Genomic DNA, 21054 nt, shown 5'->3' with positions numbered 1-21054 from the left:
GAATGTCACAGGATCTGTGAAACTGTCATATCATAAACATGATTGTCACTGTCATATCATGTTTATATACATTGCTATAGAAACATTTGCAACAGCATTATTTGCAAATCAGAATGCTCTATTTATCAACAATAACAAATGAAATTGTGAGACATTATCTCAAACTTGCTTCACTCTGTGGTGACAGTCTTTCTCCCTGTCTGAATTTATCCTATTTTCCTATTCAGCAAGAGAGACAAAGGATAGGGGTTTTTTCTTGCAATTATTTCATAAACAGAAGTCAGGTTGAAGGCCTAGCAGGAGAGAGAAGCTCACCAGTGTCAACATCTGGGGAGGAAAACTTCCAAAAAATAGTAAATTCTAGGTTATGTAATTCTGCTTTTGCATTCTTTTGCTTTCTTCCTTCATAGCTTCACAAATAAGCTGCATTTCAAACACATATGCCAAGCTGAAATAATGAAGGACTTATCACTGAGTGGAAGCAAAGGACTGCACCAGGCAGCTGGGCCCATCACTGCAGCCCAAAACCCCATCTCATTGTTGAGGAGATGAATTTGCTAACTCACATAATGAATGATTTCAAGATTAGAAAGGAAAACAACTAACAAAATATCCAGTACACTGCTGTATTGATACATGTAAGTTTTATTTACATGGTTATTTCAATGAAACCACACTTTAATGCATTCTTGTGAACTAAACCCCTGTATTTGTTACCTGGTCTACAACTTGGACATACAACTTTAAGAACATTTTAAACACAGAATGTTTGCTTACTTTTCCAAAATGCAATCATTGCTACTTATTTATAATATTAGTTTAGGTTCCTATTTCTCAGCTTAATCTGTTGAAGTAAAATGAACTGTTTTCTAGGCTGTCCATCTGAATTTCATGACATACATAAATTCAGAACATTTCACATGTGGAACTGGGTTCAAGATCAGTTTTATACAGAGCTCAGACCACAACATTTTTGAACAGGTTATTCTAGTTAAATGGACATTTACTATATTAAACCTCACTTAAAATATCATTATGTAGAATACAGAAGATGGAAGCACCATCTTGTAACAATTGACTTTGCTTCTATCACATACATCTGTCTAGCTGGCTATTTTCACTGTATGTTGTTTGATGCATTAAAAAAAAGATACCATTTTAAGAACAAGGCACAAATCCTATCTAATCCCGTGCTGCTTCAATGTCAGTAATCTAGAACTGCATAAACTATTCAATGGTCTTTTAACAGCTCCAGTAGTCTCCACCTGCTTAAAAAGGTAGTTTTAATAACAAAGATGATTGAATAGTTTAAAGTCAGCTACCAATTAGTTAGAAAATATCTATTACTTAAATATTAGACTTAGTCCATTCCTGAAAAATGTTAAGAAATTAATTTACTACCTCTCTACAGAACTTGTCTACAGATCCAAAATTTGTAACCTCCTACTATCGGGAACAAATAAAGTGCCTAATATTACCATTTTGTATCAGAAAGATCATCATGTTAAAGAAATTCTCTGTGCAAACCTGAACTTGCAATTTCACCATGCTACTGCTAATTAGTAATTCTCATGTATCATGGCTAAATTGAAACTAGCATTGCCAAGAAGCAGCAAGTATGCCTGACACTCCTTATACAACCAGAGTTCTATCAAATCTAGCCTCCTCTTCCTTACCTAAATGTAATTAATATGAATGGAACTAACTGCCTCACATGTATTTCTCAATGCATTCTTCTGTGAGGACAGAAAAAAAAAATTAAAAGCTTCAAGTAAGTTTTGGTGGGCCATTATAGCCACTGAATCAAACTAAGAGTCTTGCTAATCCAAACATGAGAAAAGAGTAACAAACTTAGTTTTAGCAACATTTCTGTAATCTCATGTTACTGATCGGGCAAAGGAAATATAAATTTTTGTAAACTTCTTTTTTGCATACTCTTTATTTTAAGGCAAATTCAAATCTACTTTTAGAAATGTATACTTTTTATTCCTATTTAAATAAACTGTTGGAGGAATCCCCATATATTAAAACATTACTGACTCACAGATTCACAAGTTCGATACTTCACATGTACTCTCCCCTTTTTTACAAAGTCTTAGTTTGTTGTAAGAAGAGACTGAGAATCAAAAACTCCTTATCCCTTTTCCTTTTTTCTTCCAAGAGACCTTCTGAGTAGGACAGAAAAAGCTTCCAAGTCAAGCTTTTCCCAGAAAGAGAGAATGGCTGAGGATGACAGCAGTTTCAGAAAGCAGTTTTGGAACCAGTGTAGTTAAGGCAGCAGCACAAACCCGTGTTTGGCCAACACCCAGTTACAGAAAGCCCAGAGACTGCATTTCCCAGTGCTTGCCTATCAACTGTGCAAGCCACAACGAGGCCAAATGGGCTGTCTCTGATAATCCATGTATTCAGACAAATCAGTTTATCAAGTCTCAAATATATTCTTTTATCAGAAAAAGTTTCTAAGAAAGAAAGAAGTAACAATGTGTATGTAAGATTTCAAAGCCTTTTATGTGACAAGGGAGAGAATTTTTCCTCTATATTTTTTTCCAGCCTCAGAAATTCTTTTCTTGGCACAATTTGAGTTACTTTAGGAAGAAACTATGCAGCTTTAAACTTTAGAGCTTCATAACACAAAATACAGAACAAATGCCTTTGAAAGAAAGACAATGCTCTTTGTGCCACAGTCTTTACTAGAAACATGTTTAAAACAGCAGGTAATGAATCCCATTAAATCAATCTCCTCAAGACTAATATATATTGCATAGAAAATGTAACAACTGCTTCTAAGCTTACTCCATAATATTTTTCAGCCCAAATGCACTGTCTTTCCTGCTTCCTGATAGCAAAATACATTGATATTTGGGGGAGCAGAAGTGAAAAAAAGAAAATCAGGTACACAAGTGGTATATCTGAAGAGTTATACTAGCAATACCTTTATGTGTCAGCTATCAGTATTTTAATTTTTCTCTCAATTGTTTTAAGAACTATTAGAAGAATGAAAAGGGTATGTAAGACCAATGATATAAAAGGAATTAATTTAACTTCAGTTTTTATTTCACTGGAATTGAATGGATGGGATAATCTTAAGGTCTTGTTATGAAATGCATTTCTAGAAAGGGAGATTATACATGGGAAAGATTAGTTTTAATATGATCAGTATTACTGCTGCAATGACTAGTGAAGTCAAACATCTTCTCCCTATTACTCTACCTTGAAAGTATCTTATTGAAAGCTAAAAATTACTTTTCTTTTGATCACATGTGTTGTAAAAGCTTCGTCTAAGCAAAGCCAAAACCAGTCATCTACAAACAATTTTCTGGCAGGCATAAACTTAGCTTTCAGTGAATCATATTTGAAATAATTTTTTTTCAAGTTCATGAAAGCAAAAGTGGTGAAATTTGACTTGTTCCTAAAATGGATCTTGTCATGCAAAACTTCAAGCTATGAGCTAGTACACAGACTGTCTGTTCTGCATTGTACAAAATTTGAGACAAGATGCTTAGTCATAGTCCAGATATTGTAAGCAGCTAAATCTGAAACACGTGCTTAAAATTCCAGGGACTTTCATTTTACTGCTGTGATCACATATAAAAGATGCATTGTTTTACTGTGCTTATATTTACTTGAAAACTTGTCATAAAAATATTCCCTAGTTACAAAATACTCTTTAGTTGCAACAAAATATGTTGTATATTAATAAGAGCGACAAATAATATTAATCCTGTGCATTCTGCATGCAAATATGATGGAGTTTTAAGTAAATGTTAAGATTTTCTGTGGTGAAAAGCCAGAGAGACTGATATAACCAAATTACAGCTTCGGGACTGGCAGAGAAAAAAAAAAGTTAAAGTTGCTCAGAAATTACAGAAATGCCCATTAATGGTGAAAAAAAATCAGAAGACAGTAGAGAAGAACTAAAAGGCCAATACACCACAACATCTCCTCCTACCATTTTCAGTCTGTAAGGAACATTTCTCATGCCTTATTGTTAATAACATAGCTGAAATCACATCCACGGAGAAAAAATATCTTATCCATCAAGTTAAACAGCAGCACACAATTACTCTATTTAAATTCAGTTGGCATGTGCATTGTTCTCTGGCACTCAAACAGAAAAATGGATTTCCTTTGAGTTCATCACTATCTATGGCTTCCATCTGTTTTAGTTCAAACATAAAACTTAGCAGAATTTTCACTGCAAGAACATAGCTGTTTAACTGTTAAAAAAAATCTCTTAACTGTAGACTGACACCATATTCTCATGTCCCTAGAAAGCACAGATGGAAACTACTGAGTTTTTCAAGGTATCTACATATGAACCAAATTAACTTTCAAGTCTTAAAGCTTTTTCTTCTCTTACTGTCCTTGGAAAATTATTATTGGAAATACATTATTTTCATCTATCATAACATAGTGAAATACAAAGAGACGACTAAAAATAAAAATTAGTATCTTCTGTGCTCACTGTGCCTCTGAAATCTCTTCTGCATTACAGAGATAAAATTAAAACAGTGAGATGGCAGGGAGAACCAAGCAACGAATTCCATTTGTCGTGTCAGCATGTACAGAAGGAAGAAACAGAGTAATTTTCATCTTCAGGAATGTGAGAGGTGCCAGTGGCAGTACAGTGCAGTAGATCTGCACTCTCTAGCTTTATGCCTAACAGCAGCTTTCAGACAAGGAAAGAAGGAGAAACCACCTGAGTGTAGCAATTAGAAGCACAAATCCTCTGTAAGAGGAACGACACACCTGGTCATCTCAGCCTTGAAGAGACAAGCATGATTTTAGCACACAGCAGTCACCACTGGGCCAGCTGTTTACAGGCTTCAAACCTTTTGTTTTACCTAATGTTTTACAAACATGTAGAACAGACAGAAACTGAGTTTAGTAATGGACTCGCCTCGCATAAAATTGCAAAAATGGAATTGATTCTCTCTGGGCCATGATTCAAAATCACCTAAGAAAACTTAATTTTGGCTTCTACTTACTTTAAAGTTGAGGAAAATTAATAGTTTAAGTCAATGCTAGAAACTTACAGATGCTTTGTAGAGATTTTCAGCTTGGGGAAAAACTCCAAACTTTTGGCTAACTATTTTAAATCTTAAAATAACATTAAATGCTATCTGAATGCTACAGGTCTTCCAAGTAATTACATAGATCTTAAAAGAATCATGAGCAGACTAGCAAGGCGCCTTCAAATTAGGAGAACAACAGGCCTTTCTGTGCTAATGCAATATACAGTAAGTATAGGACGTTCTAGAAATGGAGAATGGATGGGAGTAAATAATGCTGCAAAAAAAAAATGGTTTCATTTTTTCTATTTCTTCAATACAGAGATTTAATTTCTACAAAGCAAGCCTAAAGTCTTGGATAATTTTAAAATTAGATTGTGTTAATCTAATTAGAACACCACAAATCAAGTAACACCTGATCAGCTCAAGTGAAATTGTTTATGTTCTCTGCCCCAATGTTCAACAGTAAATGCTACCTGAGAAAGTACTGAAGAACAGAATTCACAAGAGTGAGTTAATGTACAGTGAAAAGAGGAGTTAAAATGGAAGCCCACACATAGGAGCTATATGCTCACTGCTGCGGCCAAATGATTTAATAGAGCTCAGGACTGTAAGAGGAACCAGCATTCTAAAGCCAACTGTATTTCTGGACTTCTCCAGATTTGGATGCATCAGTATGCTCCAGCAGATTTGAAAAAATATTTTAAAGGACAAATCCTGATTTTATCAATTAACTTAGGGGTTTTTTTCAGCTTTCACTGTAGAGAAAAGGAAAATTAGGTGGCAACACTTGGAGCGGTTTGTTTTAAGGGACTGTGAAACAATGTTTTCAGTAAAAGACAGCTTTTTGACTGAATTGACTTTTCACCTGAGTGAAAAAGTAGTTCATTTTCCACTTTAATATGAACTTAGAATCTAAATTAGCAGCCAGTATTCATTCAAATATGCAGAATGGATGACCCTTTTTTCTTTACTTAGCATAATAACATACCTTTAAGTGGATCATGCTCTGCTCTCATAATGTCAATAAGGGAGTTTTCCAAAGAGTGCATATTCAGACTGTCATACATTCTATTTCGATCCTAAAAGAAAACAAAAGCCTTAGTATTGGTATACAAATTCTGTAGTTTTTAACAAAAAACTTGAAAGGAAAACACAAGTTCCTTCTAACAGCTGCCCACTCAGACACTCTGAAGATGGACAATGATACAAAGTAAGATCTAATTTTATTAACTGTAATTTTAACAGCATCCAAATATAAACTAGAGATGCAGTGTGAAGAACTCTGTGTGAACAAATGCTGTGTATGCATTTGACAGCCTGTGAAAGCCTGTTTCCTTCAAAACTGCTTGAATCAGTTCTACTGATCCACAGCACAGTTATGCAAAAGCCGATTAATGAAGGAGACTGATGTCTGTAAGAGTTCAATTTCATTTCATGCACAAGTGAAATAGTGAGGAAGGTGAGGAACTACAGGACAAGGACAGTCATGTCACATAACAGACAGCATTTTCTTGGTGCTTGGCCACCAGCCCCTGCCACAGGGCACGCTCACTGGCTTCAGGGCCTTGTATGCAAAGATTTGAGTTACAAATGGTCAGCCCTTAATGGTTAAAGGGTGGAAAATTAAAGCTAAACTATGAAAAGAAAATGTCACAAATCTTACTAATAGATTATCAGCCCCATGGAGAACCATTTCTTTTATGTATGATTATTAGGAAGTTACCGTACTGACTTTACAAATACTTTCACTGACAGTAATAAAAGTTTTTGCAATGAACTGAATATGTTTTCACTGATTTGGTTTTACCCAAGACATTTTCTCCCATGTTTTCCAATATAACCAAGTTACACACACAGAAAAAAGATGACTCCTAAATTCTTTGGTCTTTCTGGGATACCTTTTAGAAACTGAAAACAGTTTGTGTAAAACTACAATCTCTTCTACTTCCAAGGCTTCTGCCTAGACTGTACTGCACTTAAATCCTACAACTGTGCCTTAATTTTGCTGTGGTCTTTAGTAATTCAGCAGAGTAGGATGAAATACATCATGTACATCCCAGGACTGATGAAACCCCCTAAAGATGCAGCCATGCATTAGTATGTATATAATAGGGACAGAAGATATATCCCACATACACTGTGACTTTCCATGACAGTTCAGCAGAACCACAGATTCACTTCAAACTAAATGCCTCAGCAAACAGGTATTCTTCACATTGGAGGAGTAAAAAACTTAAGCTTTGGACCAGAAGTTTTCTATGACACACACTATGACTTCTGATCAGCTTTGCCATGATGAAACTCATCAGTTTCATGTCTTAAAAAGTTTAGTCAATGTTGGGATGAAGAGGAAGAAGCCTTTTTTCTCATCTCTATCTCAAACAACTATTAAGAGTAATGGGCTCCTGTTGGGTAAGCAATCTGTTAAAAAAATAAAAAGGAGGGTTTCTCTTGTCTCCTGCCACACCCCAGACCAAATGCCACTGACACTTCAAGAGGCAATCTTCAACCTGGTTTGACTGCCAACAAGTCACCATCACTATTTTACTTCATAGTAACCTAATTTTGGTACTGGCTGGCTTTTATTCAGTTCAGTTGCCCTGAGAACCACCAAAGGAAACTGAAGTGACTAATCTGCTTCCATGCCCTTACAGGTTTGTTTCTCAACAGCACAATGAAAAGAACCTGCTTACCACAGCAAACTTGCTTTCTATAGAAGGTGTGAGCAGTGACCAAGCTGGATCTGCTCCCTACTGTCCCCAAGCATTCAGAAAGTATCTCATCAGGATTGTTAATGAAGTCTTAAATTCAGTTTACAGCACTAGCTGGTAGGTAGCCAGTGCCCTTGCAAAAACCAACACTGAGTAAAGACAAAACACGTTTTGCTACTTTTGTAGCTGGTAAGGGAAAAGAGCTAGTATTGGTAAAAAGCAGACTGAAGTGTATATGGTGTTTCATCTTTGTAACAGGCTCATTACAAATTTTCTAATTTATTTTAATACTGCTACATACATATGTGCTGAGGTAACACATGACTGTCTGGGAAATGGTCATTATTACAGACTTAATGACACTCTGTGGGCTCAGCCATGGTTAATTCCCACAACTGGGCTACTGGGTCCTAGATCTTACAGAGGAATGGCAAAGTAAAACATGGAACATGATCTTGCAATTTATTTGTAAACTGCTCTACTGGGTGACATGGTGCAATGATTCTAACTTCACGCCTGCATCATTCTATTTTTAAAGTTCTGTGTATAAAAAGCAGAAGGTCTTGCTCTGCTAGAAGCAGAAGGAAAAATAAGCTTTTCCCCATCCCTTTTAGAAAGTTTGTGGTTTGTTTCCTTGAATTGCATTACTTAATTTTGGGCAGTGGAAACATACAATGGGCAGATACCACAAAATATCAAAACATTGTGAATGCACTGCAGTACAGCAGAATTTAAATATGGGAATTGCACTCTGCTATCCCACTGCCCACACATCACATTACCCAAATGCGAGTTTGGGTACTATCTTGGTAATCAGTGCCTCAAAACTTTCATCTCTATTCCAAATGACACCGATGAACTGCACGCTATAAAGCAACACTACTTGAAATTTAACTGTCTCTAAAGGAGTAAGTAATTCTTTGGGTACAAGGTTCATTCTAAACCTTTGTGCAGCTCAGCTTTCTAATGCTACAACACTGCTTTGAGCTCCCCAAATATGTACATCATATCTTTCTAGAGAACAGTTCTCATCTATGCTAATAGGAAGCTTTAATTTCAAAGCAGAACTTAGAAGTATTTCAGTAATGCGGGTCACACACCAGCCAGTATTTTCTAGAAAGGTCTGTTAAAACTGGACAATTCCACCACAGCAGGCACTACTAAATCAGAAAACTTCCATTACACTTTTGGTTGGTTTTTAGGACAAGCACAAAAAGCACTATCACAGACCATGATTGTTCCAGATCTCCATGCTGTGAAAACAGTCCCAAGAATTAGGATTAGCTTTAGTTTCATTATTCCAACACAGCTGATAAGCAGTTATCTTCTAAAACAACCTGGACATACTTTTAAAACAACATGGAAGTAGTCCCAAAAATTAGAACTATTTCCATGTTGTCTTAAAGACAGTTTCTGATAGTTTTGGAAGATAACTGCTTATCAACCATGTTGAAATAATAAAAATAAAGATAATCAGTAGTGCAAAGGCACTGATACCTAAGCATATATGTTAATACACACTTTCTATCATCCTAACTCCAGAATTGTCAAGGTTGAATTCCTGTTAAATATTTTCCATTTCTTTCAGCCCTGTGGCTCATCAGTCCTGTGCTAAGAAGCAAGGGAATTCTTGTTGTGTCAGAAGGTCTGTATCTCAGTGGAGTGTCACAACATAATGTTAGCTTTTTTCCCCTCAGAGCTGATAGTTAATTTCTCCCAAACATAACAAATTCTCAGACTAGTTTTTTTACTTTTAACTGTCTAAATGCTTGACTCCTGCTTAATCTACCTTTCCCGTACTAGAATCACAACTGCAGACTGAGTGATATGGTTAAGTAAAAAATCATCTATGAAGGAAAGTTTACAGAAGATGGTAGTTATTTTAGGAACAGGAAAAGCACAAAGTATCCTTCCCACAGAATACAGGTGCTAGAAGGAGCTTTTGATAATGCCATGCAAAGTACACCCAAAGAGATGCATTTGAGAAGTAGTCCCCAAGCCACGCATCTGAATATGCATAAATGGAGAAGGGCAGCTTTCTCTGAAGAGCAAGTTTCAGTACTAAACTCATGAACAAATAGGTTTTTTTGGCACATTCTGCTTAGGACTTCTATATATATCTGTGCAATCTATGCAAAGATTATCCTGTCTGAACATTTGCAGAAAATGCAATCACATCTCTAAGCTTATAAATTTTCACTTATGCATAAAGCAAATACAAGAACCAAAGCTATTGAGAGGTGAATAATTTTGCTTATTTGGAACCACAAATACTACTTCATAGTTAAGAAGCTTGACACCTTTGAATTTTGGAAACATGCTTTAAACTACTGATTTGTGGGACTACTTGAAGTAAAAAAATGGAATGCTAACATAGGTATTAAAATCTGTAAATAGTAGTATCTTTAAGGAATGATCTTTACATGTCTCTTCATATTCTAAAGAAATGTAGCACCATGAGATAGGAGCTGAAGGAGAAAGTCATAAAGTTTATAGTCATTTCAAGTATGGTCTTACTTGGCTGCAAGAAGGACTCCAACTTTGACCTTGATGAATTAACTGAGTTTGTTAAAAGCTAAATTAAAGAAGCCTTTTTAAAACAGCTTCCCCCACTAAAATATTAACAAATTCCATTTTTTTCACCTTAAACCTGACCCCTGAATAAAAATGTGCTTTAAGACTAGAAAGTGACAGGTGATTTAGTAATAAAGTATCTATCTACACCTTAAAAAGTACCTGAATATAGCATTCATTGTTAATGCTAGCAGTAATAACAATTCCCACATACATATTCTAAAATACCTCTACTAAGTTCTAAATTTCAAGTCATTCTCATTTTATTGAGGATATAATCAGAAGCCCCTGCTGAAACCATAACTAGTGTGTATGAGAACTAAATATGAAAACCTATTGGAACCATTTTAGCTCTATAAAAAAGGAGGAAGACTTCAAAGTCAACATAGCAAATTGCTTGGTTACTTTGCACAGTGTCATTAGTGGTAAAGATGAACTAAAGATGTCTGGCTGACATCTGTGAATGGCCAACCTGACAGCAAAGTGTTTGAAGTTAAAATGACACCATCAGCTACATAACTAAATTGAGCCTAAAACGCACCAAGAACGGGTCCTGCGGTGAAGACACACCCACTTCCCAGCTACAGAAGCATTTAAAAATGAACAAAAAATCCCAATACTGGAGTACTTCAACTCAAGAATATGTCTTCATCACCTGGGAACAACCAGACACCAGACTATGTAGATGATTAAAGTCTTGGCAATCTTGACTTACGTGGCAAATCTAGAAAATCTGCATATTGATAATTTCAATGAAATATTCAAAGGGACATTTAGATATTTGAAACAGAAGTTGTTATTCAAATTTTGAGTTTCTTACACCCTTGCCCCACATCTAGAAATATCTATACAGTCTTGAGTACTAAAGTGCAAATACATCAGCACATATAACAAATGTACTTTTGGATGGATCTTAGGTGAGAAATTCATTTTAACTCAGAACAAGGTGAGATAAAATACCCATCATATACTCACTCCTTTACTATCATGGCTGTGAAATATCTTGTTGAATTTTTCTAACTCTGATTTTGTATTGCATTGATAGAATGAGCTGTTTAACTCAAGAAAATTTAAATAGCAGCAGGAAAGTCTTATATCATATGAAGTCATAAAAACATCTGCATGGTAAGACTTACAAACTTCCCACTAATTGATTGCTTTGAATGGCTGATCTGTGCAGCTCCTATACTATTTATTCAAAGGTTGTGATCCTGAAGTTAAAAGCATGGCCACAGACCGCTTTCCCCAGTTAGAGATATCCCCAGTATGGTCCTCAAACACAAATACCTGGTTGTGTGTGATATTTTAATCAGTCCCAGGTAATCAATCCACTGCATTAAAAACCCTGAAACTGTTCTGTTCCAGCATAGCCTCAGTAAAAACAAACTGGTAAAGCCTGTTTGTTTAGTGTTTGGACAATTACATTACTCTGAAGAGTAAGAAAATTCTGCAGGTAGATAATCTCAAACCTTCAAGTTTAACATCAGCTGCCAAACACTCAACACCTTTGAAAAAATTGGCCACATTTACTAGTCTAAACATGGCATTAGGAAAGCAACTTTAAAAACTTGCTCTTCACCTAATATTCACTGGTAGGTGTATCATTTAGATTAGCTATTGATATGATGTAGAAATGATACTAGAATTATCACATTGAAAATTTGAAATTTTCCAAATGGAAGTGATTCTAAGGCCGAAGAACATGACAGCTGCTTAAATTATCTAAAACTAACACCTGTTGTGACACAACATTAAACCTCATTTTGTTTTTCATGTGATTTGCTTTCTTTGAAAACTTGAGCACACTTCAAAAAGAAATAGAAAAAGAAACAGAAAGATCTGCATTTGTGCAAGATACTGCCTCACCATACCAATCCCCAGCTGGAGAGCTATGTTTAAACACAGAATAAGAACACTCAGCTTTCAGGACCATGAACATTACACACTGTTTGTCTGAACAAACAGGAAGGACAAATCAAGGTGAAAACCACCCAGAAACATGGTGTATTTCCTTAATTCAAAAGGGACATAGAAATTAGATTCATGTTCATAGAATGCAGTGTTTTTACTATAATGAAAGTAGTCAAACACTGATATGTAGTATTAAATATTTTTAACAGGTTTTAGTAAAACTATTTGCACGACAGTAAGAAAAACTAAGCTTGCAATCAAAATAGAGTTAGCAGAAACTGCAATTCCCAAAAAAAAAGAGTAAAAAGTTAGAATAGTTAATCATTTTCCTCATGCATGCAGTTTAAATCAAAAAAGTGGATATACAAAACATGATCTCTGTCCTTGGGTTTCATCCACAGATATGCCTGCAGCATGTTTTTCGGGTAAAAACACCTGCATAGAAGTTTAGAAATATATTTTCAGCTTTGTACCCTATAACCGGGGCTTTTTTTTTTTTTTCTTTAGGTCAGGGAATAAAAGAGACTATTCATATCATCTGACTTCCTGAAATGCAATGTAAGTGCCTAAAGTGGAATCCCAGGGGCTGCATAAGGTCAGTGGTGGCAGGTATGTTCTTCTAGAGAATTAGATTATCTAAATAAGGAACCTAGATTCTCTCTAAGGACAGAGAAATAGGCCCCTCAATTAAATACTTAACATGCAGGGTGCCAATACTTGACAAGATTTCTAACTGTCCCTTTAATGATTCAAGTCCAAGGCAACAACCCTTCCCCATATGAAGTACAATGGTGGAAACAGGATGGCTGAACTTAAGCAAAATTACATCTACAGGTTTTATGTTTAGGAAAAAATTGTATTTGATGCAGTTTGTATTAGCTTAAAATCCTGAGAAAGGCAGAAAAGCTTCTAACAGTAAGGCACATAAGAAAAACTTGGCTATATGCTCAATTTGCTCATGTTCAAATCAGTGTTGCCGTGATGTTTAATTATTTTTTACTTAAAACCAAAACAAACTGCTGAACTTTTAAAAAATCCTAAGAGATGTCTTCCAAAACTTCTGGAACTAATGTGGCCATTGAGAACTCAACTTCATATGGGGTATGTTTCAGTTTTAACTAAAAAGTAGAGAAATGTGCCTTCATCCCTACAAGCAATACTCATAATAGTTCACTCATTTATCATCAATGACATTCATTGTCACTGGTATATTAAGTTTAATGTCAAGAAATGTTTTTTTTTTTCATCAGAACTGATGCCAGCTCTATTCTGGGACCCACCCAGCAATGCAAACACCAAAGAATAAAGAAGTTTGATGGAAGGGCAAAGCTTTGAATTTGCATACAATTCCCCTGTGGTTTATCACGTTTGCCTAAGGTACGTGTTTTTTCAGAAAATGGATGAGCAGCTAATGTACTGAATGCTATCCAGACTTTGGAAAAATATATAGCATCTTAAAAAATGGTAGCTGAATATTGAAGATTACACAAAGTCCCTGAGAGCACTGGCTTTTCTAAGCCAGTTTTTAAATGGCTAATTTTGAGCAAGCTAAAGTTTGGAAGAGTGGTGCTTTGTCCCCTCCACTACAAAATTATTACAGCAGTTAGCCCAAAGAAAAAGGAATTCTGCTGAACTGTGAGTGACGCAGTATGAATCCCAACACGCACACTAAGATGTGTTTGCTCTGTGGAAGCTTGGAAGAGATAGGTAACTTCTACATGCACATAAATGCTTTTGTGCTAGACTTTCCAAACAGCACCAAATTTCATTTGTACTAATTTTTTAGTATTTTCTGAAATTGCTACTGTATCTTTAAGAACTCTCAATCTAAATACCACAGCCTTTTATGGAAGGAGACAAGCACAGTACAAATCAGCAAGATGGGTGTTTGACAGCATTGCAATTGCCAACAAGTTCTGATGAAAAGAAGCATGAGCTCTAAGCTCCATTTAACTTTTTCATTATGACTTGCAAAATGTAACAGTCATCACAAGGAATTAATCATATAACAATAGTGTACTAACTGAAAAATAAGAACATGACAGTGTAGCAAAATAATTTATGGAAACATATAGTGTTTCCACAATAGCAGTAGATAACATTGCAACCCTTCAAAGAGGTTTATTTTTACTGTGTTCTGCAACTATGACTGTATACATGTCAGGGAGATTTAAGCATAGACAGACCAACAGCATAAATATAGCCAAACAGGCCTATTTAATTGGTAGTCTGGTGCTCATAGGTGTAACCAAGAATTAAGAATGCCCAACTTCTTATTCTGACATTATGCCTCAAAAAAAAACGCCAACTCCTACACACAAACATTAAGATATTATAAAATGATATTGCAAGGATTTCTTTCCTAGCTTCTTAGGCACAAATTATTCAGACGATAGCCTAAACGCAGAAGATGCCTGTTTAGACATAAAGTGAGTTCATCAATGTTCAAAAATTGCTGTAGAAGCTCCTGAATGTTCAAAGTATTGGTCACCTGGGCCTGTAAGGCATAATGGATGAGCAAATACACTCACAACCTGTGTGTTCAGCCATGTATGAAGTCCGGTGTATATGTCACAGCAGTTGCAATGTATGATGGCATGAATATTTTTATATCTGTTCCTCAGGTTAACATCTTCGGGACAGATTTCAGTATTTACTTTCTACTGTTTTTGCTGCCCTGCACTGCAAAGCACTATCTATCTGTAATCTGTTTTCCTTAATAGAACACAATTCCTGAAGAATACACATTTTCCCCCCAACCTTTCTACCCACAAAAAGGTAATTCAACTACGATATTCCAGCTAGCAAGGCTATTTAATGGAATCTGTCTTGACAGTATCAGGTCCAAGGGTGTGTTTCAGCAGAAATTTGGCACATGCAAAAATCAGGTAAGCTTCGAAAACACTGCAAGTATCAAGTGCACCTGAATAGTGTCAGGACATGGCCTCCTGTGCCAAATTCACCAGAAAAATGGCATGAAAACCCAGAACTCTAAAGGAAAATCCAGCCCCAAGAAGCACCTTTTGCCTCCAGTTCAGCTGCTTAAGCATTAGATTGCCATTTATGCAATTACAGCTCAAATGCAGTCACAGTTATGACAAATGAAGGGCCTCTGCTAACAGGGAACAACTCAATTATTATAGGTAAGAATGGGAAAAATAACACTTTACCAAGAGATTACTGAGGGTGGAGTTAACTGATTTAAAGTCACATGAGATGTCACTGGCAAAATTCAGAAGGTGAATTCAGATCTTTAGTTCTAAGATACATCCTTCCATTTAATACTTCTAAATCACAGGGCCTCCAGACAAAACAAAACATAAAAGGTGCTACCATGTGGAGGAAAAAATCTTGCTGACACATAAATATCAGCCTAGAATACCAGTGAAAGACAAACACATCAAAGACCTGAAAACCATCTACAAAAGTAGGAAAACGTAAGTAGAAGGATAAAGCAAACAAAAAATACCCTGAGGTTGAAAGGGAATTTTAAGAATATGAGCATTACCATAGGCAGAAAATATTGCTGGATTAAACATACTATGTTTTATTGCTTCATCAGTGCCTACAGCTTGCATGTTTTTTGACAATCAATATTCTCATTCAACTGTGAGAATCATATATTGCTGAACACACTCAACATGTGCGGATTAATTGCAATTTAAGACTAAAAATTATACAGAAACAATTTTCAAACCAAGTATCAGGACTGCAACCACTTTTTAGTTCCCATTTGAAATGAATGAAGTAAAAATGCTATGCAAGACCATGAACACAGCAGGTATACCATCCTTACCTGCAAAGGAAGGAGAGTATTACTGTTGGTGTCAGTTCGGAAAACATTATCTTCAATCCACGATTTTGGTGTCAGTGATGGAGTAGAGCGAGTAAATTTAGGAGGAGCTATGACATTACCAGAAAAGGGCTTCTTCAAAGGAGAGATCTGGTTCATAGTTCCTGGAATTCCCATGGTTCCAGTTCTACGATGGTCTCTGCCATGCATTCCTCCCCAGGATATATTTCCTGTGCTCCAGCCGCTGCTCTGATTGCTCCAGGGTGACTGCTTCAGAAGAGGCTAAAAAGGAAAGATTCATTTCTATTATTCTGAAAATACTTGAAATTATTTTCTGCTTAAAAAATCTCAAACCCCAAAACAACCAACCACCAAGTCAGCAATGTACAGAGATTTCTATAAACCACTCTCTTCTGATAACATGTAAATTAGCTACTGAAGCAAGGAAGAAAACACAGCTTCATTTAAAAAAAAAAAGTCATTCCAACTCCCTCTTATGTCTCCCCAAAAAATGCTGCAGTACTTGTGCAGGCAATTTTGATTATAATTTTTATCATTATTATCATTTTAGCAAGTGGTAGCATTTTTAAGCTATGCAGAAGAAAAATTTCAGGATGTAAAATGAACTTTCAAAAAACCCTGAAACCCGTTTTTGTCATACATTACTTGTTATATATGATCAAATCGCCGCAAAAATAATATTGAAGAATTTTCAAATATATAAATTAAAATTGAAGAATTTTCAAATATATAAATTAAAATCATTATTAAAACAGTATTTCTGTTTCTACTCAATGAGTAGTAGTATTTCACTACAGTGAGTAGAAATTTGAAAATTAAAATTCAAATGGCAGATTTAATTCCCCCCACTCCAGTATTTTGAATATCATTGTCTCAGTATTACCATATAAGAGCAAAAAGAGCACTGACTACTGTACAGAGAATCTGTTTGAAGGAGCTATCTGAACATTTCCATTAAAATGCATTATTCTGAAGCCACTGCTCAAATGTTTCTGGAGTAATGAATGGAATAATTTCTGGAGTAATGAATCTGTGGGATTCAGCAGTGTACTCTAGAATTTTTTTGATGATTTCTTCTCCTATCCAGATCTGGTGTACCTTACAGCTTCCTAAATGCACTTTTAAGTGCACTATATTCTGTGATATGAAATGGAAGCAGTTTTTAGAAAGACAATTTTAAAATGATTAAGTTTTTATTTGTAAGATAAAACTTCTGCTAAAAAGTGACCTATAGTGGTTGTCATGTTACCAAGAGGTAGATCCACTAAGCATGACTGACAGTGAAGAACTGTTTTTATCTTTAGTAGTCTCAAATCTGACTGTTCTTGGAAACGCTTTTCCTCAAACATAGAAATGCAGTGGGGGTGTGTGTCATGATTCTAAATTCAGTTCTGTGAAGTGAAAACACAGTACTTTTATCTCTAAGCTTAGCTGCAAGCAACCCTCAACCTGCATTCTAATAACTTAAAAATTTAAAGCATGTCGATATGTTATGTATCAGGTAAAAAAGAACTTTCTGAGGACAGAAAGATAAAATTGTAACAACACCTCCACCACCCTCACCCCCAGAAAACAAACAAAAAAACCCACTAAAGCCATTCTTGGTCAAGTGATCAGGAAAACATCCTATTCTGTATAATTATAGATAATTACGTTGTAAAACTTGAATACTTGCGTTGGAATTTTGGGAGAGGCAGGCACTCTATTGTGAAACAAACCTTCAGAGATAATGCCAAATGTTAACAAGCCTCTAATATTGCCAGCTATGCTGTCATGGCACTGTTTAAGTATACCCACAAGTTGTAAGTGAGAGAAAATTCCTGTACACCTCACTGTTGGAGAATTGCTTGGAATTTGTTTGAAGAAGGTTATTATAAATGTTAAGGACAACCAGCTCCTAATCATAATGCATCGTAATGAATTCTTCAACAGGCATGCAATGTGAGACTCCAGTTCTGATACAAATGAATCTCTACTGATTAAATCTGACTGGATTTAATACTAGAATGAAAAAAAATTAAGATGAGGCCTATGTAACTTTACCTTTTCATAAATAAGCAAATTATTGAAGTAAAATGGGCTTCTAATGCAACAGCTAGTAATATTAACACGGATTTGCTTCTCACTGATTTCTTATAATATTCTGTTCCAGAAAGAAATGTAAACTTCCATTTCAACAAGGGATTGTTAAACCCCTCGAATAAAATCGGACTAAACTCGGCTACAGAACTTGAAACACTGCGCTGTCCTCAGATCCACACTCAAGCAATGTCAGTCAAAAGCCCTGGAAAGGCAGCACGGTGTCAACTTTCGCATGTGACCCCGCTCTGGGCGACCCGCGCCCGTGCGCCCGAGGGCCGGCCCGCGCCTGGGCAAGGGGCTGCCGGGGGGCGGCGCCGGCCGGAGCTGTCACACTCATTGTTCGGGGACACCGCGCCCGCCAAGGGCGACTCGGGGGGACAAGGGGGGCGTTTTCACGGCGGAACTCCCAGACACCAACAGAAGCGGTTGGGCTCTGTTTTTTTTAAAGCGCAAACCCTCTTTTCTCGTTCCGAGTAAATCCCCGGCGTCCCTCAGGAGGCGACGGCGCACCAAGGAGGGCAAGAAGAGCACCCCGGCACCTGTCACCCGGAACGGGCGGGGAGAGCGGCCGGCAGTGGGGCGGCTGCTGTCCACAGACCCCTCCGGGCCGACCCCTCCGGCCGCCCGGCGCCGCACCGGGCAGGGGGCGCAGGTGCCCTCCCTCCCTCCGGGCCGGCCCCGCCCTGCCGCCGCGGTCCCGCCGGGCTGTCACCGCCGCGCAGCCTCGCCCGGCGACGGCGAGAGCGGAGCCGCCCGGCTCCCGCAGCCGGCCGACCGAGGGCAGCGGAGCCTCCGACCCTTCCCCGCGTCCCCCTTCCCCGCCCCGGGGCTCCCCGCCGCGGCCGCCGCCCGGTACCTGGTGGTGGTTGTAGGAGTTTCTCTGCTGCAGGAAGGCGGCGGCGGCGGCCGCCGCCTGGTGTTGGTGCTGGAGCTGGGGGCTCACAGGGGATCTCCGGTTCTGCTGTTGCTGTTGCTGCTGCTGCTGAGGTAAATTCATTTGCGGCGGCGGCGGGGGGGCGGCGGCCGAGAAGGGGCTGCTGAAGGGCCCGGCGCAGGGGTTGTGAGGAGACACCGGCGAGAAGCTCTGGAAGAAAGCGGGATTGATCGATGACGGGATCCCCGGGTAGAAGCTGGTCTCGGACTCCGGGCTCGGGGGTGGCATCGCGCTGATTTGCCCGCCGCCGCCGCTGGAGACCGGAGGCTGCTGCGTCTGCTGCGGAGGCGGCGACGAGGTCTGCACCGACCAGGGGGTGCCGAAGCCGGGCAGCGGCGGAGGAGGAGGGGAAGCCGCCGAGGAGGAGCCGCCCCCGCTCTGGTGATGGGGGCTGGGGATCTCCGGGCTCTGCAGGCTGCTGAAGCCAGAGCCGAGCCCGCCGGGCAGGAGGTTCCCGGGGCTGCCCAGTAAGTGGCTGTTCGGGGGGGACTCCATGGGGGGCAGCTTGGCTCTCGCCTGCAGATGAGGAGACGAAGGCGGATTCACGCAGGAGGCGGCGGCCACCCCCACATTGGGGTCCGCGGACGCCGATCCCCCCGAGCAGGAAGGGGCGAGCCGCTCCAAACCCCCCCTGTCCGCGCCGCCCGGGTGCTCGGCGGGGCCGACGGGCCGGTGGTGCGAGTGATCCCCCGTCCGCGGCGGCTCCGGGGGCTGAGCGCTGAGGAGCTGGAGCTGCTGCTGTTGCCTGTGCTCCTGCTGCTGGTACTTGTCAGTGGGGTGGCTGAACTGCTGCTGCTGCTGCTGAGGGGGGTGGTGATGATAGTCTGGGGGGTGGTGGTTATTCAGGGGGTGGCTGCTGCCGAGCTGGGCTGGGCTGCTGAGCTGCTGCTTAAACTCTTTCCTCTTCTGGCTCAGCTGAGGAGGCGGCGGCTGTGGTTGCTGCGCTTGCTGCTTGTTTAAATCCTGGTGGGGGCTGAGACAGGGTTTAAAGTCAGAGGAGGGGTGGCCGAGAGGGGGGTGTCCCGACGCGGGGCTGCTGCCCAGCCTCTCGCAGCCTGGCTGCTGCTGCTGTGTCACCCCCAAGAGCAGCTCATCCTGCATGTTTTGATGATGCGCAGCAGCGACGGCTGAGGGGAAACAGGGAGGGCAGCGGCGACCCGGCTGCCGGACGAACCGGCTACAGTGGGCGGCCAGGGACAGGAGGAATGAGGCGAGGCGGCTGCGGCCGCTCCGGGGAGGGGAAGGACCCGGCGGTGGGCAGGGGCTGAGGTGGCCGTCTGCGGGAGCTCCCCTGACACCGGCTCGGCGCAGAGGTGAACCCCCACCTCGGCACACTAAAGAGACAAAGATAATTAATAATCTTTGTGGCGAAGTGTTGGGGGGCGGGGGTAGAGTTTAAACACCCGCCTATCGCAAACCACTATGTAAGTCCCAAAATAGCTTATTTATAGAATAAAGCTCTCTTCTTTCCCATCAACGCCACTGTACTGCTTTAAAAATACTGCAGCTTTTTGATACAAGCCCATTTTATCAGAGATTTCTCCTTCTTTTTCGTTTACTGGGACCCCTGGTAAGGCGGCCCTTCCTGCCTGCAGTCGCACCCACAGGGATCCACTAGATCAGGAATTCGCCCGGACAGGTCACTGCCCCCGGACAGAAACTTCTCCGTCCGACCCCCCCAGCCGCCACACCGCACCGCAGGGGAACAGCGGGGCATTCCCGGGCCTGGCACTGGTGGGGAGGGAAGGAGGGGAGGCCGCCGGTACCTCCACAGGGCAGGCGACCCGGTCTCCTCAGCGAGGCTCCTGCCGCCCCCAGCCGCCCCCGCCCCGCTGCCGGCTTGGAGCCGCCGCGGCGCCCTTAAGAGCGCCGGAACATTCGTCACACTGACGTCACGGGCACCGCCCCAGCCCGGCGGACCCTGGTAATGAGCCTGCGGGCCTGCCCCGCCATGAATAATGCATCAGGCCGGGAGCCCGCCCCCCTGGCGCCGACGGGCCGGGTGGGTGCTAC

The 21054-nt window shown here is 39.9% G+C and overlaps 1 protein-coding gene across 3 annotated transcripts in view; it reads right to left on the bottom strand.

Moving 5' to 3' along the window:
* The window catches only part of CPEB2 (cytoplasmic polyadenylation element binding protein 2), a 51317-nt gene extending 30472 nt beyond the window's left edge, over window positions 1-20845 (bottom strand). For 2 of the 3 annotated variants that reach the window (XM_058024262.1, XM_058024263.1), the window contains exons 1-3: window positions 18964-20489; window positions 16008-16286; window positions 6004-6094 (exon numbers count right to left, since the gene is read on the bottom strand). In XM_058024262.1, the coding sequence (XP_057880245.1) occupies window positions 6004-6094; window positions 16008-16286; window positions 18964-20142 (1549 nt within the window). In that variant the 5' untranslated portion in view covers window positions 20143-20489. Of the gene's footprint in view, window positions 1-6003; window positions 6095-16007; window positions 16287-18963; window positions 20490-20807 lie in introns of those variants that run through there. The other variant, XM_058024264.1, reaches the window with a different exon arrangement.
* Window positions 20846-21054: the final 209 nt, after the last annotated feature.

Source organism: Melospiza georgiana, chromosome 5 (genome assembly GCF_028018845.1).
Source record: "Melospiza georgiana isolate bMelGeo1 chromosome 5, bMelGeo1.pri, whole genome shotgun sequence".
In the NCBI taxonomy this organism is placed as follows: domain Eukaryota; kingdom Metazoa; phylum Chordata; class Aves; order Passeriformes; family Passerellidae; genus Melospiza; species Melospiza georgiana.
This window is presented reverse-complemented; position numbering and strand designations above follow the sequence as displayed.